At 48.1% G+C, this 20,098-nt stretch overlaps 1 protein-coding gene across 2 annotated transcripts in view; it reads right to left on the bottom strand.

Moving 5' to 3' along the window:
* The window catches only part of DKK3 (dickkopf Wnt signaling pathway inhibitor 3), a 194,901-nt gene that overhangs the window by 77,389 nt on the left and 97,414 nt on the right, over positions 1–20,098 (bottom strand). For both annotated transcript variants that reach the window (XM_088460519.1, XM_088460518.1), the window contains exons 2-4: positions 19,101–19,352; positions 14,490–14,618; positions 14,200–14,280 (exon numbers count right to left, since the gene is read on the bottom strand). In XM_088460519.1, coding sequence (XP_088316645.1) covers positions 14,200–14,280; positions 14,490–14,618; positions 19,101–19,298 — 408 coding nt within the window. In that variant the 5' untranslated portion in view covers positions 19,299–19,352. The remainder of the gene's footprint in view (positions 1–14,199; positions 14,281–14,489; positions 14,619–19,100; positions 19,353–20,098) is intronic.

Genomic DNA, 20,098 nt, shown 5'->3' with positions numbered 1-20,098 from the left:
ATACTCATTTACTCACTCACACACTCATTCTTTCACATACCCATTCACTCACACACTCACTCACTTACATATTCATTCACTCACTCACACACTTACTCACATATTCATTCAAATACTCATTCATTCAGTATACTATGTATGCAAACTAAACATTTTCAAAGCTGTCGTTTAATGATACTTAGACGTCTCTCCTTAAGACAGAGGGGCTCATGTAGAGCTGGATAGAATGTGTCTAAATTGCAAGCATCAAATACGCCCCCAAAAAGGTCCATTTGGTAACTGTAGAGCTGCTCACATTGCACCATGCATCTGTTATTGCATAGGCAGCATATGTGCCTGGGTTACACCAGGAGAGAACAGTAGTATATGTGCCTGGGTTACACCAGGAGAGAACAGTAGTGTATGTGCCTGGGTTACACCAGGAGAGAACAGTAGTATATGTGCCTGGGTTACACCAGGAGAGAACAGTAGTGTATGTGCCTGGGTTACACCAGGAGAGAACAGTAGTGTATGTGCCTGGGTTACACCAGGAGAGAACAGTAGTATATGTGCCTGGGTTACACCAGGAGAGAACAGTAGTGTATGTGCCTGGGTTACACCAGGAGAGAACAGTAGTGTATGTGCCTGGGTTACACCAGAAAAGACAGCAGCGGTGCATGCGCCTGGGTTACACCAGAAAAGACAGCAGCGGTGCATGCGCCTGGGTTACACCGGAAAAGACAGCAGCGGTGCATGCCCCTGGGTTACACCGGGAGACAGCAGCGGTGCATGCCCCTGGGTTACACCGGGAGACAGCAGCGGTGCATGCCCCTGGGTTACACCGGGAGACAGCAGCGGTGCATGCCCCTGGGTTACACCGGGAGACAGCAGCGGTGCATGCCCCTGGGTTACACCGGGAGACAGCAGCGGTGCATGCCCCTGGGTTACACCGGGAGACAGCAGCGGTGCATGCCCCTGGGTTACACCGGGAGACAGCAGCAGTGCATGCGCCTGGGTTACACCGGGAGACAGCAGCAGTGCATGCGCCTGGGTTACACCGGAAGACAGCAGCAGTGCATGCCCCTGGGTTACACCGGGAGACAGCAGCAGTGCATGCCCCTGGGTTACACCGGGAGACAGCAGCAGTGCATGCCCCTGGGTTACACCGGGAGACAGCAGCAGTGCATGCCCCTGGGTTACACCGGGAGACAGCAGCAGTGCATGCGCCTGGGTTACACCGGGAGACAGCAGCAGTGCATGCGCCTGGGTTACACCGGGAGACAGCAGCAGTGCATGCGCCTGGGTTACACCGGGAGACAGCAGCAGTGCATGCGCCTGGGTTACACCGGGAGACAGCAGCAGTGCATGCGCCTGGGTTACACCGGGAGACAGCAGCAGTGCATGCGCCTGGGTTACACCGGGAGACAGCAGCAGTGCATGCGCCTGGGTTACACCGGGAGACAGCAGCAGTGCATGCGCCTGGGTTACACCGGGAGACAGCAGCAGTGCATGCGCCTGGGTTACACCTGTCATATATAATAACACTGTACAGACGTAGGCGGAGTATATTAGTAACTGAGTTGCAGTGACCATGTAATATACAGTGTAGCTTAGCAGATCGACACTGATGAAATGTCACTATGATTAGAATGTCAACAACACGTCCCTGGTGGTCTAGTGATAAGTTACCTGTGATGGCGGCTCCAGCAGTGTATTCCGCGTCTGCTGCTGCCGTCGTGATGACTTCCAGCCTACCTTGTATCCCTTCCTGCAGTAAGTATGACCCTAACCCTCCCCTCCCGCAGCCGGACCGCGCAGAGTGCTGACATGTTCAACGTCAACAATGTCATCATAACTGTTGATATAGTGATGTTGACATTATGGCTTCATCCCATAAAAGACAATAAAACCAGGTGCCATAGAGAATGAGTACGGATTAAGGGCCTGATTCAGACCCGTTCGCTATATGCGTGCACTCGCAAGCGGCCCAATGTTCTGCGCGTGCGCGAGCGATTGCAACCCTCTCGCTCGCCCTGCAAAGACAGCCCAGGGTAATGAGTGACAGGAGAGGCCGTTTGTGGGTGGTAACAGGGGCAGGACACTAATAACGGGGGGTTGGAGATGCGAACGCAGGCGTGCCAGAGTGTTTCAACGCCGTTTTAGAGGTGTGCATAAATAACAGGCAGCGTCATAGTACACGTCACCTGCCATTTTTTTTACAAAGCTACCTCAAGCGCTGCGTTCACATCCGATGGTGCTCGATGTACCAATGTTTTAATACACTTCCTGGAGATGACGTGTGCTGGTGATATGGTGGGCGTGCTTATGCCTTGGCGAGCGATCGCTTCCCGTGGCGTCACTTTGCCAAATTTGCATACGCATCCAGCGAGCGTACGCAGATAGCGAACGAGTCTCAATCAAATTCAATTAAATACAAACACTGTCGTTTTCCTCTGAGAGATGAAATGGGAATTGCTATAGGTCTGAAGTAACAAAGCAGATTATCACTGTAATAATGGACAGGTGACACTAATAATATAACGTCGTTAGTGGGAGGGAGTCAGAGCAGTCAGCCAATGAGAAGCGGTCACCGATTATCAGCGTATAGTGCAGCAATAAGTGACCGGCCACCTGACAGGATCACATACGTGTTTCTTGTGGTCTGCATGATGCCATTTGCATGAACATGACCTCGCTGTACCCCCACCACCACACCTCTAAGTAAGGGCAGAATACGCCCCAGTCACCGTTGACGTGCATGTGTACGGATCTTTGGTGCCCATGGGCAGGAAGCAGAACCCCGGAGCATTCCCTGTATATGACCTTCCTAGATGACAGATCCCTGGAGACATGGCGTCACTCTGCTCCCTGTCACACATTGCTCTGCGTCCCTGGGGCCATGGCGTCACTCTGCTCCCTGTCACACATTGCCCTGCGTCCCTGGGGCCATGGCGTCACTCTGCTTCCTGTCACACATTGCCCTGCGTCCCTGGGGCCATGGCGTCACTCTGCTCCCTGTCACACATTGCCCTGCGTCCCTGGGGCCATGGCGTCACTCTGCTCCCTGTCACACATTGCTCTGCGTCCCTGGGGCCATGGCGTCACTCTGCTCCCTGTCACACATTGCTCTGCGTCCCTGGGGCCATGGCGTCACTCTGCTCCCTGTCACACATTGCTCTGCGTCCCTGGGGCCATGGCGTCACTCTACTCCCTGTCACACATTGCTCTGCGTCCCTGGGGCCATGGCGTCACTCTGCTCCCTGTCACACATTGCTCTGCGTCCCTGGGGCCACGCGTCACTCTGCTCCCTGTCACACATTGCTCTGCGTCCGGTAACACAATAAGGCGCATTAGCAGAGGTGATGTCACCCAGTTACCTCGCGCACATCCCCCTGATAATATCCTGAATGACATCGGATGTCTGCGCTCCGCACACTAACAGCACAATAATTAGGTTTTGGTGAAGAAATAAAACAGATGTTCGGCTGCAGCTCAGCTGGTAACTGAACGATCTGGGCACAGACACTTTGGGCCTTATTCAGACCTGCTCACAAGGTCAGAGCGCTCACAAGTGAGTCGATGTTCAGCCCCTGCGCACGCGCAGCGGCCGCACTGCGCGTGCGCAAGCCCCGGAGCGAGAGACATTCTCTCGCTTCGGGGCTCGCTACCAATGGGGCGGCTGTCGATGTTGATAGACAGCTCGCCATGTTTAGTAGGCGGGGAGGGGGTGTGGTTTCACAAACTGAGGCGTTCCTTAAGGAACACATGCCGTTTTGTGGGCGGCCGCACTGACATCAGCAGTGATGTCAGTGGGGAGCTTTCTACTCGATCAGAGCAGGAAAGTTCCCTGGGGCTTGCGGTTGCCGAGACCCAACCTTAGGGTCTCGTCGCAAGCTCCAATGGTCGCGATGGTCCATCAACCTGGTCGGTCGCTAATGCTGTGGGTGGTAACCCACAGCTTAGCTAGCGACCAGGAGGCCGCACTTCAAAACACAAGCAGCCGCCCACATTCAGAGCGACCGGTCGCATTTTGCGAGCGCCTCTGAATGAGGGCCATTGTTTCAGTTACTGAAATGAATGTTATTATTAGTGCATCTCTGTAAAAGGACGAAAAGCTGAAACAGCAAATCCTCCAGGACCAGTTGGTCTTAGTGGGGATTATTATAAAATGTTCCGCATTTCCTTACCACGTTATTTAATGGTACCGTATTCCCTGGGAAGAAATTCCCTCCCTACCACAGAAAATCCCCTGAATTGGTTTCTTCTTATCTGACTGTTACATTACTCAACAAAGACTCAGATAACGGCGAATATAATGACCGTCCGGCTTCCATATATGTAACCCCAATTACAAACACCCCCATCAGATTGGTTTCGGGTGTTTGCTCCAAACTACTCAATTAACTAAACAACGTTTTTGACTGCTAAACTGAGTTTGCCATTGATACCGATCGGTTTCCAAAAGGCTGATTCACCGCAAAAGCTCTGCGCATTTATAGTGCTGCATGGTTATTATTAACCCACGATGGGTACTAACCAATCCGAGAGGCTGTTCTCTCACACTCATCAATCAGACATTCATTTCAATGGGAATGACAGAGGCTATGCCACAGACTCTACCTCAAATTCACTTTGATAAATGGGCCTGTAAATTGGCCTAGTCAGACATCTTATGGTAAATTCCCCCGAAAACACTCAAATACTAAGTATCCCCCGGATGTATGAAGGAGGGACCGCAGCAGGTATCTCCGATCTCCGATACCTGCTGCGATCCCTCCATTGCCGCCGGCAGCCGCCTCCCCCATAGGTTTCTATAGGGGATGCGATGCTGCAAAATGTATCAATATCGGGAATGCTTCGCATTCCCGATATTCGCCCTAGCAGCTAACGCTATCTGAAGATAGCGTTAGCCGCTGTAGTCTATGGAGATTACCGCATATTAGCCGGCGGAGGGGTCTTCCAGAATGGGCGCCGCTAATGTGCAGTCCGCGGGACTGCGCATGCGCAGAAGCCCCGACTGCCCTCCGGAGACATCGCAGGGACGGGCTCTTTTCGGAGCCAGTCTCCCTGCATGTCCCGGATAATACATCCGGCAGATAGGATCGCATTTTGCAATGCGATCAGGGGCGGTACTGCATGCCCTGATCGCATTGCAAAATGCGATCATTAATAAATGGGCCCCATAATTTACAACTCCGGGGACTGAGTAGGAACTAATATGAGAAAGCCACAATACAGGGGAGATAATCGATACGAGTAGGGCAATGCTACGAGGGAGTGTATTTAAAGGGGGCCCTGATGTGAGGAGAAGGGGATAGAGGAGAATGCCTTGTGAAGAATACAGAGGGGGTATAATATTGGGAGAACCATTACAGGGGCAGGGAGCGTGATCAAGCACTGCTTTATATGGCAGCCACTAGGGTGCCCTCTGTATTGTATGGCAGTCATTAGGATGCTCCATGTATGGTATAGTAGTCTCTGGGATGCTCCCTCTATATTATAGTAGTCACTAGAATGCTCTCTGTATTGTATGGGATACACTAGGGTGATATTTGTATTATATGGCTGCTACTGGGATTCTCTCTGTATTGTATGTGCCCATTGGATGCTCTCTGTATTATATGGCAACCCCTGGGATGCTCTCAGTATTGTATGGGATACACTGGGTTGATCTTTGTTTTATATAGCTGCCACTGGGCTTCCCTCTCTATTGATGGTGGCCAATGAGATGCTCTCAGTATTGTATTTCAAATACCTGGATGGTCTCTACATTGTATGGCGACACCAGGATGCTTTTTCTAGAGCAGTCACGAGTGTGGCATGGTAAGGAGAAAGTGCCAAGTACAACTGGTTAGTCACACACATATTGGCAACACCTGACCTCCCACCCCCATCCTTCATGTGAGTTCCAGCCAGCAGGGACAGGTGACGCCTCTACATCCCTTGCTCTTTAAAACATTAAAACTAGGAATATGGGCAGACAAAGGTAATGCTGATCTAAAGTTCTGGATCTTTGGGTTAGGCTCTGCCAGATCTGGAAAGAACAGGATTGTTTGCTGTTATTATTGGGGCATAACTTCAGATTCTTCAGGGACAGATTGACGTGGAGCGTGGATGGCAGTGGATTAGCTGAATGTCTCACTGAAGGAGCAGGCGCGGGAACACTTAGCAGATGATGTCTGTTTCGTTCATAACAATTACTGTGTCGCTTGAACCACGTAACTATTGGGTTGACTAGAAACTCAATGTACTGAAGCAAGTTTGTAATACCCACAGAGATGCTGTCTGATCACATTGTAATTTGCTACGTGTTCTCTCTTCCACCCGTGCATTGTGTACCTTTGTTCCACGGTTTGCAGTATCTGGCGCGATGAGCGCTCCGGTTTGCCTAGAAAGCAGTCGCTGTGCTGTGGATGGAAAGTCATCTCAGGGCATTAATATTAAGTAGTATAGTAGTATAGGACCGATACCAGAGCTGTCACCAGAACGCTTTTCCAAAAGACGTTGGGGTGAGCGTACTGGCCTTTCAGCCAAGCCCTTAGACTTTGGGCAGAGGGGGCTGCTGGTAATGGGCCCGATTCGGAGTGGCAACCCAGGCAAATGCGCTACACCATGCACAATCACCTTGATGGAGGCTAAGGGGCAAATTTACTAAGAACCAAGTCTGATCGAGATGAATGTAGAGCGGATGCTGATTGGCTGGCAGTTCTCACTGATCAGTCAGGAGCCGGTTAGCGGTGTATGTGGTCACACACATACACCGCTAATGGTAAGTATATGGATCGGGTGCCGGTTTGTAAGACCGCCCTGGATGCTATGGAGACCAGCGCGAGGTTGGAGGTGAGTATAGGATCTTTTTTTTCAGGTACATCCAAACGGGATCTACGGGGACAAGTGGTCGTGAACATCTGGCAGCAGGTAAGTATGTGTGAATGAGATAGGTAGGTGGAGGTACGGGTGCCGGCCGCCTGGTGGCACTTGTAGTTCCACAAGTGCCAAAGGGCAGGCATGCTGGCACCTGTAGTTCCACTGTAAAATACAATAGTTTACTACTATTAACACTTTATTACCCCCATACCCACAGCCTAGGGGTGCGGGGAAGAGCCCCGGGCTTCAGACGAAATCTGGGGTTTCAGGAGAGGGGGGACCCCTTTTATGGGGGATCCCCGGCTTGGCGTGTTAATGCTTTGGCCATGAAGCCCCGGTGATAGGGTCTCCTGGCTGTGGCATTACACCCTGGTCGGTTTGGGTCCGGTGCTCGTTTTAAATATAGGGGGCCCCTACACAATTTTTTACCCCCGATATTTAAAACCACGACTGGCCCTGCAGCCAGGTGCTGGTTCCTAAATTATGGTGGAACCCTACTCGTTTTGTTCCCTGTAATTTTTGAACCAGGACTGGCTGACCAGTCCGGGGCTGGTTATGCTTTTGGGGGGGGGACCCCACGTCATTTTTTTAAAACATTTAATCCTTTTTTACAGGTATAAACACACAAGCAGCCTTAACATACTGTATCTCACTGATATGTGCAGGCTGCTACCTCGGGAGAGTTTTGCAGTGGGAAGACGCTGCAATCTCGGGGGAGTCGTCTCCTGCAAACCCTGCTACATGGGGGAGATATCTCTATCTGCTTCACCATCGGAAAACTCACTTTCACTTAAACCCACTTATTAGTAAATTTGAGAGATGAAAAATGGGAAAATCACCCGAGATTCGGCGATGCAAATTGAGATTAAAAAACCCAAAACTCGACTCTTAGTAAATTTACCCCGAGGACTGCAACCAGTTCTCTGTCAATTAAATGCGTCTGTGATATGCTGTTGTGGTACGCCTTGTACAGAAAAGTGTCTAGTGAGCTTGGATAGGACCACAGCACTGCTTCGCATCGGCAGATAATCAATTTGAACCCATTAAAAAAAATGTCCACTATTATTAAGTGCTATACAAAAACATCCGCAGCAGTAACAGACAGCAGCCAGTCCCGCACATCATCTGGGCACCGGCCAGTCCCGCACATCATCTGGGCACCGGCCAGTCCCGCACATCATCTGGGCACCGGCCAGTCCCGCACATCATCTGGGCACAGTGGTTTCTTGGGCTACAAGCCATTACGCACAGCACATAATCACTGCTCTCTCAAGGTCACTGTTCATCACACCCTGCGCGGAGGCCTCCAGACCAGCGTGACTATGTTTGTAGCCCTTGTACATAGTGAGCTAATCTCTCACAGTATATTGCATGTGCAGTATTTGCATTTACGTACTATAGCACAAAAAGAAAAAGACCAGGACCAACTCGACACGTTCAGGAAAATAATTTTGTGCTATCCTCATAGCTAATCACAGCTTCTGCCAAGTAGATTTGGGCAATCCAGAGAGGAGGAGACAAAGGTGAGTGCTCTCATGCCATCCTTGCCTTCTGCTCCACGAGATCCAGTGGCCAGCTACAACTTTCAGTGCTATAAGAAAGTATATAGTTATGCGCCAGAGCTGATCATGGTGCATTACACTGTGGAACACAAGTGCTGTTTAGTTAGTGTGTTGATGGGCAGGCAATAGTTCAATTGCTCTAAATTGCTCTCTGTATTGTAAGGTAGTCACTGGCATGCTCTCTGTATTGTATAGCACTAGGATACTCTCCGTATTTTAAGGTGATCACTATGATGCTCTCTGTTTTGTATGTCCAACATGAGGAAGCGCTCTATTGTATATAGGTCATTAAGATGCCATATGATGGTAACTAGGATGATGTATGTACTGTATTGCACAACAGGGACAGGATTGTTCTTTGAATTGTATAATAGTCACTAGAATGCTCTATTTTTACATGGCAGTCCCTATGATGAACTCTATATTGTATGGATGGAGGTCACTAGGATGCTCTTTGTAGTGAATTACATTACAGTCACTGATACTCTCAGTTTCGTATACCTGTCATTCGAATGCTCACTGTGTTGTAGGTCAGAGATTAGGTTACACTATATTTTACTGAGGAGACTAGGATGCTCTTTGTATAGAATGGTGGCAACTAGCATGCCCTCTGTATTGTGAGACAGATTAGGATACTCTATTGTATAGTGGTCTCTGGGATACTCTCTGAATTGTATTGTAGTCATTAGGCTACTCTCCATATTTTACTGCAGTCATTAGGATACTCTGTGTATTGTCTGGTGATCACTAGGATCCTCTCTGTATTGTATGATGGTCAGTACAATGTTATCTGTGTTGTAGGATGGGGTTTCTATTGTAAGGGGGTCACTATGATAGACCTTGTATTGGACAGTGATCAATAGGATAGTCTTATATTGTATGCTGATCATTTTTATTTTCTGTGTGTCAATTTCCAATCACTAGGATGCTCTCTCTACTGCATATTGGTCAGTAAGATGCTCTCTGTATTGTATGGTGGACACTTGGTTACTGTTTTGTAAGGCTTCAATCAGGATATTTTCTGTATTGTATGGCGGCCACTAGGATTCTCACTATATTGTATATTAGTAGGATAAAATCTTTATTACATGGTCGATACTTGGATAATTTGTATTTTAAGGCTTTCAGTGGGATGCTCTCTGTATTGTACAGTGGTCACTAGGATGCTCTCCGTGTTATACAGGATTCACCAGAATGCTCACTGAATTGTAACAGTGGGGCGGTGATATATACATTTCCCTGCCTACTGACAATATGACCTACCTACATGGTACCATAATAAATTAAACTACCCAACATCCCAGGGTATTTGGAAGCTCTTCTCATCCTCCCACTGTAGCTACCCAGCAGGAAACACCACATCCATTACAGACCCACTTAACCATTAGACTAAAATCAATGATTTCCTCCGAGTTGGACTGACTTCCCGATAACTGCTGCCAGTCCGCGTATGCTGGGCCAGTCCGCGTATGCTGGGCCAATGGTTAGAGGGACCGGCTCTCTGCACTCGAACCTACAATCGCATCTGCATTTTCTTTTCCTGTGTATAGTACTTCAAAATGTCAGCATGATGGCGCCTTTCATTACTATTAGAGTATGGGTCAATGGTTCTAGACTGCACACCCTATGTTATGTGTATCCATACACACACCTGACGTCTGAGATCACTTCAGACTGGCACCCCTCCCCCACCTCCCTCTATATGTTTTTTAAGCAGGGAAATAGCATCTGACTGCACTTTGTAACAGGCATAATTCAAAGTAAGTCCTATCTATATATAGTGTCAGGTTATTTGGGGTGAGCATTTGGGTGTGGGGAACCCCTGGGCTGTTCTGGCTGGGCCTCTTCAGGGCATCACCACTTAATACACAGTCACTTTTTATATCACTCTTTGTTTATTATTCATATACTCCCACTGTCACTTTTATTTCATGTGATGCCCTGGGGGGGGGGGGGGAGGGGGGGTGTCATTGGCCGGGCTGTGGGACGTGAGCCCCAGTGTGTTTGGGATCTGCTCGAGGAGGTGACCTGGACGCTGGTGGGCAGGCTCGTATCATTGGCCAATGATATGCTAACTACCTCTGATATGATATATAATTACAATGTACATGTAAATTCTGGCAGTAATGATCGCATAGTGCATCTGCATTTTCTTTTCAGCGTGATAGCACCATCATTACTATTAGGGTGTGCAGTCTAGAGCCACTCCGCATATCTCTAACCATTGTCCAGGCACACGGACTGGCAGCGGATCCCGGTGAGGAAGTCAGACCCGGCTATCAGTTATCAGAGCAAAGAGTCAGTAATGGCTAAAGCCGGGCTCAGTCCTGCTGGTACAGCTCGGTGTAACCGTTGCTGTAGGCTGTGATCTTTGTACAACCCTCAAACACTATAGGACTATAGGACCCCAGGTAGGGTCAGACTCACGCTACCTACTGACCACTCCATATCCAAATGTAACACAAATAAGAGCATTAGGATGAACACTTTCTTTATCACACTTTATTGGAGAAGTTTAATTTCTTTTCTAAGTTGTTTTAAGTCCTGTAAATTTGCCCACTAAAAGGTGCTAGAATTTAAAGCCAAATGTATCATATTCTTTAAATTCTGAATGAAAGAATCAGTAGGGTTCAGCCCAGCTTTTCCAGCATGCTTTAATCCACGAAACCTTCTAAGGGAGAATATCGATATTGGCGCCTCAAAGCCAGTTCTATTCCTACTGCGAAGGAACACCTGTAGATTTAAATATTTAGAGGTTTAGTCGAGGAGGCCTGGACACAGTTTACGGCGTTTAGAGAGAGCAAAGCTTGTAGGGAAAATGTATATTATTATCTATGACAGCATAATGACCAGCACATTGTACAGACCAGTCACCAGCAGCTCCACACAATACCAGCAATGGCCAACGATGTACACGCTGTGGCCACCATACCTCTGCGGGTGCCAAGGTGCTGAGCATACGCCAATTACAAACAGTGCTGCTATAGATGTAGATCAGCAGAGCCCAAATATCACAACTGGGGCGTGGCCAATCCCAAACAGTATTCAGCATACAATAGCAGAGCACAATGTACATCAGCAGTGCTAACAGAATCCAGCAGAGCCCGTAATATGTCAGCAGTACCAGACAGAATCCAGCAGAGCACAATGTACATCAGCAGTGCTAACAGAATCCAGCAGAGCCCGTAATATGTCAGCAGTACCAGACAGAAACCAGCAGAGCCCGTAATATGTCAGCAGTACCAGACAGAAACCAGCAGAGCCCAATGTACGTCAGCAGTATCAGCTGCAGAGACCCATGTTGGTCAGCAGTACCCAACAAGAATAAGCAGAGCCCAACGTAGATCAGACAGAAACCAGCAGAGCCAGTATTACAAGGAATAATTAGAAATTCTGTTTTTCAGATGTAGCAAAAAATAAAAAAATCCCAAAGTATTATTTTAGTATTCTTCATTAAAACTGAATAGGCCCCAAATCTGATTGCTGGTCAGGGTCCCGTCACAGCATTGCCGGTCATCAGTGTCCCGTCCTCCTCTTCCTCCTCCTCCTCTGTACACACTACTCTCTTCTACCTCCCTGTCCCCAGGCTCTTTCTTCTGTCATTCTCTACTGGCACCTTCTTCTCTCACCCCCCATGCCCCATGTTCTATCTTTCCTGGCATATTGCCCCCTCTTTCCTTGTACCTGGTCATCCTCTCCTCTTTCCCCAGTCACCCTGTCCCCTGGGGATCCTCTTTCCCCAGTCACCCTGTCCCCTGGGATCCTCTCCTCTTTCCCTGGGCACCTGTCACCTAGGATCATCTCCTCTTTCCCTGGGCACCTGTCTCCTAGGATCCTCCTCTTCAATCTGGCACCCTGTCCCCTGGGATCCTCTCGTCTTCCCCTGGGCACCTGTCACCTCTAGTCTTTCCCATGGCACGTTCTCCTCTCTTCTGTTTAATTTTTTTTTTTTAAATTGCCTTATATGGACAATGAATCTTTGGTATAGTGTTTGAATTAAAATAAAAATATTTTGCTTGTGACAAAACCCCACCGGGAATAAAATGCGAATTCCCCAATACATGAACCCCTGGGAATAATGCACCTACTGCTGTAAGTTTTATAGATAACAGAAATCACAAGCGAGTCCTGTGACCTGTATAATACAACTCAGACACTAGACGTTTATACACAGAACACTTCAGGAACTTCTCATCTATTACATGTTTTCCTAAAGGGATACAAAAAATATCATTGTGTTTGCACGTCACAAATAGCAAACACCATCAGCAGTTACCAGACGAGATGAGCTTAGCGGAATGGAAGAGGACAGCGCGAGCCCTCAGCGCAGGTGCCCAACCCATCTCTGACCAATGCCCCTTTCACCTTCTCTGCACCATGCCAAACTACATGATGCTCTACTAACCTGCCCTGCGCCACACCAACCTTTCCACCATCTCTGTATAATGCCAAACTGACTCCCCATCTATACACTGTACTGTACTATACTGACCTGCCCTGTGCCACACCAACCCTTGTCTGTACATATTTCCTCACATCTCTCCACTATACTATACTGAGCAACTCTGTATGTGCCCTGTGTTGAACACACCTGCCCATAAACAGTTTGCCCCTGCCACTCATCTTTGCACCAAGCAATACTGACCTTCGCAGATCACTGCACTGCATCATTTTTCTTTTCCACTTCTGCACCATGCCATACCTCCTCTACCACCTATGGAATAAGCCGTACCTCCACCCCTACATCTCTGCACCATGCCATACCTCCTCTACCACCTATGGAATAAGCCATACCTCCCTCCTACCTATGAACATGCTATACCTCTTGTCCCACATCTGCACCACACCATACCACCCCTCTCATCTATGCAACGTGCCATACTCCTATCTCTCTCCACTGCACCATGCCATACCTCCTGCCCCATATCTTCACAATGCCACACCTCCCCTCCTACCTACGGAACATGCCACACCTCCCCTCCTACCTACGGAACATGCCACACCTCCCCTCCTACCTACGGAACATGCCACACCTCCCCTCCTACCTACGGAACATGCCACACCTCCCCTCCTACCTACGGAACATGCCACACCTCCCCTCCTACCTACGGAACATGCCACACCTCCCCTCCTACCTACGGAACATGCCACACCTCCCCTCCTACCTACGGAACATGCCACACCTCCCCTCCTACCTACGGAACATGCCACACCTCCCCTCCTACCTACGGAACATGCCACACCTCCCCTCCTACCTACGGAACATGCCACACCTCCCCTCCTACCTACGGAACATGCCACACCTCCCCTCCTACCTACGGAACATGCCACACCTCCCCTCCTACCTACGGAACATGCCACACCTCCACTACCCAATCTCTGCACCGTGCCATACCTCCTGTCCCACTTTTATATTGTGCCACATCACCTCTTCTACCCTGTGTATACCTCCCCAGACTGCCATACCGCCACCACCCATCAAAACTGCTGCCAGCCCGTGTGTTCATCACTGAACACAGTAACACCTGCAACAATGTAACTGGCTTCATCTCACAGACGCACCACAAACAGTACAGGATCTTTCTTTACACTTACAAGAAGAAGCATTTAGCAACATAGAGCTGTAACCCATAGCAACCAGTTACTTAAACAATAAGATTCCCACTAGACCGATCAGAGCTAATAGGTTATTGTTAGAAAGTTCTCAATGGACAATAGTATTAGATAAAGGCTACGCAGCCTGTGATTATATACAAATAGGCCGCGCAGTACACATGTAATGGAGACTTACGTGGCTCTTCTTGTCCCCGCTTTTCAGATGTGAGACGATGGTCTCAGCAATAATGACTGATCCTGTTCTGTTGTCTGTTTTCTGCAGGGAGATAGTAATAATATTATCCCAGTGAGCGGATATGTAACGGCTGATTATCGCATCACATGTTACTGGGAACACACATGTATTCCTAGATGGAACAAGACAGAAGCCTGGCTACGTATAAGAGATGACCCAAAATATGTTTATATATAGACTACACCCGTAAATATCATGTAACCAGCGCTAAAGATTGCCCTTAGCGGTACCTTGTCAATCTCCTGCCGGGTCAGTATGGTGTCATTGCCAACCTTCGTCTCGGTTACTGTCTCATTATGAAAATTAGGAGGGAGGTCTTTCAAGGCCGCCGTGTCCGCTGAGATCTTCTCGGCCTCCATCTAAAATGAAGCGTACTGGTTACATATAGAGAATGCGCGGTATCCTGCTCAGTGATAAACATCGGCTCACAAAAGCATTCCCTCCACCAAAATACTACTAAAGAGCAAACCAATGTGTTATTCCATCGGATGAGCCATCAGAAACAAGCATGTGATCATGGAAACTATTGCTATCCCAGCATTCAATGCAAACAAACTAAAAACATTTCTATTACAGCAGAACCATCACTGGATAGAGGAGATATGATCAATGTTACATTTGCTTCTTGCCAATAATGGGATGTACATGGCAATCAGGCCTTTACTTAGTATAACAGGACAGACCTGCCCGATTTATCTACAGCACAGGTTCCCAAACTGGGTCCTCAGGACCCCAAACAGTGCATGTTTTCCAGGTCTCTTCACAGAATCACAAGTGAAATAATTATCTCCACCTGTGCATCTTTTAAAATGTGTCAGTGAGTAATGAGTACACCTGTGCTCCTGCTGGGTGACCAGGGAAATGTGTCCGTGAGTAATGTCTACACTTGTACCCCTGCTGGGTGACCTGGGAAATGTGTCAGTGAGTAATGTCTACACTTGTACCCCTGCTGGGTGACCTGGGAAATGTGTCCGTGAGTAATGTCTACACCTGTGCCCCTGCTGGGTGACCTGGGAAATGTGTCCATGAGTAATGTCTACACTTGGACACATTTCCCAGGTCACCCAGCAGGGGTACGTGAGTAATGTCTACACCTGTGCACCTGCTGGATGAGCTGGGAAATGTGTCCGTGAGTAATGAGTACACCTGTGCACCTGTTGGGTGACCTGGGAAATGTGTCAGTGAGTAATGAGTACACCTGTACACTTGCTGGGTGACCTGGGAATTGTGAACTGTGTGGGGTCCTGACGATAGAGTTTGAGAACCACTGATCTACAGCAAAATATCCTTTCATGCAAAAACCCAAACGGCACAAAGTACAGTAAATACTGATGACCCAGCATTACCGGGCACTGGCAATAAGATGATAGAAGTGAATGCACAATGTAAGAAGAATTATACCTGAACGAAAATAGCAGGAAATGTGATGAGCCCAGTGATCGCCTGACACACGGTAACGGATTCAGAGTGATCTTTGTGTGCACCAACTGTAACTGAGCCCAGTGATCTAACTCTCCAAGCCTGGCACAAAGTGATGGATTCAGAGTGATCTTTGTGTGCTCCAGCTGAGCCCAGTGATCTAGCGCTCCAAGCGCCTGTCTAACACACGGTAACGGATTCAGATTGATCTTTGTGTGCACCAACTACAGCTGAGCCAAGAGAGAGTGACAATAGTTTTATAGTATATGATAAAAATAATGGCCTGATTCTAACTCCGATGCATCTACGGCCGCCTTTCCGAATGGCCGCGGCAGCCGGCTTTTGTTACCATTTCCCGGAAACTGTGGTTTGTCGACAGACATAAATCTGTACACACTAGTAATGGGTGTTTTTGTGCGTTTGCCTTAAGTGCAGTTGCCGAACTCTTCCTTTCGCACATGCGCAGTACGCTGATATGTGGGAGATCAGTGCGTATTTACATCTTGTGTCCCACTCACCTTCAGGCCCAATATTTATTGCAGTAAAATGAGCCGATTCCCATTAGACACTACTACTAGTGGTTAGATGGTTCCTTGATCTACACTGACGCTCACAGAAATCTATATATTAAGTGAGAAAGCCTGTCTGTCTGTCTGTCTGTCTTTTTGTCCCTTATGCACGGTCAGAATTTTGGACCTAGCGCCACCAAATTTGGCATGATGGTGTCGTTTGACCAGGATTAGGTTTTTGCCTAGGTTTGAACTTCTTTAGGGTCACACACTTTCACATAATACCTAAAAATGGGGGCACTTAAATTACACAGGTTCAGGGGATGGCTCCAGTGAAAACTGGCAGTCTGCCAAAAACCTGTGAGAAAGCTACAAAAGTATAATTTTATCCTCAGTCTGAGCACACCTGATGACTCATGCAAGTTCATATTAAAATCGAGAGCCTCTGTGTTTCTTAGCAAGATCTTAAAAGGCCCCCCATAGGTAAAAAAACACATACACATTCCCCCCACAGAGCCCATTCATATTATGCCACACAGTAGTGCCCCTTATACACATTATGCCATGAAGTAATAGTGCCCCTTATACATGATGCCACTCAGTAATGCCCCTTATACTACACAGTAATGCCCCTTACACATTATGCCACACAGTAATGCCCTTTACAGATTATGCCACATATTAGTAGTGCCTCATATAACACAATAGTGCCACATTATGCCCCCCCCAGCAACTCACCTCCCTCCAGCAGCCCCTCTCTTCCCCCTGTGTGCCATCAGCAGCCAGCAGGTGTGGATTTGGGGCAATGTCACCAGCTAATCACAGCTGGAACAGCGGCAGACAGCCAGCTCAATTTGAATCTGGTACCGGTTGCGAGCCAGTCGGAGCTTGTGGACTGGCAGCCAGTCTGGAGCCACCACTGTTGATTGGCTGCCGGTCTGGGAGCTCTGATTGCCTTGCAACCAGCGGTGCTGTCTCTCCATGACTGCCTGCCAGTGCGCCAGCTGTAATCAGCTTGTGGGTCGGCACCAAATCAACACCGCTGACACCCAGGGCCCCTCTGCGGCCCTAACTGACCTGGCCCACCTTGTGCATGACTGGGTGCAGGGGGAGCAGTAGGCAACAAAGACAGCTTAGGCACCATAGTAGCGGCAACCTTGCAACCACTGGTTACATGCATGTTAGCAAGCAGTGGGGTCCTTTTCAGGATGAATGGAATGGGGTTATAGGCGAGGACAACGCAAACAAATAAAGGCTACAGATGTACTTCAGGGTCCAGTCTTCAACCCGGGCAACATCGGGATCCCAGCTGGTATATAATAATAATAATAATAATAACAATAATAGAATATTGTTTAAGATTTTTTTTTATTGTGGATGATTATTTTTGTTTGCCTTTGGGTGCTGGCAAATATAATACATACATAAGACTGCAAAGGCCAGAGGGTTCTGCAAATATATCTGAAGCATGTGACTTGTAAACATCTCACCAGCCCTGTGTGATTGCCCAACGCCCAGGAGCAGACGGGGGGATCTGAGTGTACTACAGACCTGTAATTAATGTAACTGTGCCCCTGTTCGACGAGTCACACGACAGGCCGCACGACTGAGGTCTGGGGGCAGGTGTGGGAGAATCATATTTGTAACCGAGAGGTGATGGTGGTTGGTGTGTGGTCTTATAGATGTAACCTGCGTCCCCATGGGATGCCCCCCACCCCCTCCAAGCAATAACATGAGTCACAGCATTACGCCGTTAGTGGTGATGAGGTTGCGGATCACCTTGGGGTGTGGCGCTGCCAATACAACCAGATCAGATGTTACCTTTCACTTTCTACATTGCACTAAAAAATGACAATTTGAAGCCTATGAGTTGCAATGGGAAAATGTGTTTTATCCTTTGCTATTTCATCAATGTTCTCCGCGGTCATGTTTGAGGGAGAAACATTGTTTTAAAATATTATTATGGGCATATAATACAAGAAATACTGGTTTAAAAATGTATTTGCATAAGTTCTAGATTCCTTGCCTCTCGCATCCAGCCATATTCTTATAGACTGGAAAACGCCACAACAAATGTCCACTGCGACCAAACAGGACGTTTCAGGTCGCTATGACGCATATAGGTAGGGAGCGCAAGTACAATTTATACAGCAACAAAAGCCTCACATTTCCTATGAAGAGTGTAAAATGCACCAAGAAGATCTGTACCAGACAGTAACACAGGGTAACAATCCTCAGATGCCATCACGGTGCGATATTACTACACGCGCTGTCAGTGGCACCGCCCTTCCAGACATTCGGTTTGTCTGCTGGAAAGAAACGCAGAGTTTTGTTTTTTTCCATGTTAGATTATTTGGGAGAACTGGCCTTTAGTAAAAACCACAGCCGAGTTATTTCCCCCTACACGTCCCTGTTGTATTTAGCCAGCTGCCAAAAATATGTTGCTTTATAATAAAGAATGGCCGGGATTTGGGAGCGCTCTGAGGCGCACAGAAAATCAGAGGAAAATCAAACCAGCATCTCACGTAGGACGCTCAGACCTGCCAAATACAGACATAATTAGAAGGAGAATACTTTAAAGGGATAGCATCCACCTCCAAGCTTTTTATAACGGAATATAAATATATTATATGTAAATTTGTTAGATTTATTTTCCTCTTTTCTGAGAAGTGAGTGCCCAGGTCGGTGAGCGCCCATTTTTACATTTGCCCTGGGCTACAAATACCCTAGTTATGCCACTGGTCACAGGCATGTCAGTATATCACACTTGACAATTATATGTATAGGGCCCCCACAAGTTTGTTGCCCAGAGGCCCTGACAAACCTTAATCCGCCCTGACAAGGAGGGTTACATGGGGGCAGCTGGGAGGTGGCATCAATAGGTCCAGCTGCACGTGGATCAGTGGCACATACCTCTTTGACAGCATTCTGCAGCTTGGACTGAGTGTCCTCCATCAGTGCCTCCACCTCCCTGAACATGTCATTCAGGCCGTCACTTTCCAAAACATCAGTGAAGTCTGGAGATCTTGAAGTTGGAGAGGCGGCCACAAAGCCCAGTGCCACAGCCAGCATGGCCACAAAGGTCCCAGAGAGACTGAATGTAGGACTCATCCTGACAGAGCGCCCCCTTGTGCTGGGACAGGAGGATGACGCTGGTCCCTAGATCTGCACAACAAGAGGGAGACAAGACATTAGTGATCTGTACCACGTACTGCGAGACATACAATACACGGTGACCTCACCCCTTCCACGTTCCCGGACATGGTACCATGTGCTCTCTCCTAATGTCACATGCACCACAGTCTCCCTATGGGAAAAGTAGGGTGTGAGACACTGATGTACGTCCCAACGACTTGTTGACTCTTAGTTATGTAGGATGAGGTTTGGGAGGAGGGGGCTTTGCCATTATTATCCCCCCGGGTGCACAGGATGGCGATTGCCCTTGGAATCACCCAACTGTAGGAAGTTACCAAATTCAGAAACCAAAACGGAGCATGTTCTGCAACAGTGTTATTCCCCAATATACATGATATAATGTATCAACATACTGATCACTATGGGGGGCAGCATTGCACTGACCAATAACAATCCAGAGGTATGAGACACCAATGTACTGACCAATAACATAATACAGAGAGGTGAGAGGCTCCAACATACTGACCAATAACAATCCAGAGGTATGAGACACCAAAGTACTGACCAATAACAATCCAGAGGTATGAGAGGCACCAACATACTGACCAGTAACAGGTAATACAGAGGGGTGAGGCACCAGTGTACTGACCAGTAACAGATAATGCAGAGGGGTGAGACACCAGTGTACTGACCAGTAACAGATAATACAGAGGGGTGAGACACCAATGTACTGACCAGTAACAGATAATACAGAGGGGTGAGACACCAGTGTACTG

Source organism: Taudactylus pleione, unplaced genomic scaffold (genome assembly GCF_031769625.1).
Source record: "Taudactylus pleione unplaced genomic scaffold, aTauple2 ptg000047l, whole genome shotgun sequence".
In the NCBI taxonomy this organism is placed as follows: Eukaryota; Metazoa; Chordata; class Amphibia; order Anura; family Myobatrachidae; genus Taudactylus; species Taudactylus pleione.
This window is presented reverse-complemented; position numbering and strand designations above follow the sequence as displayed.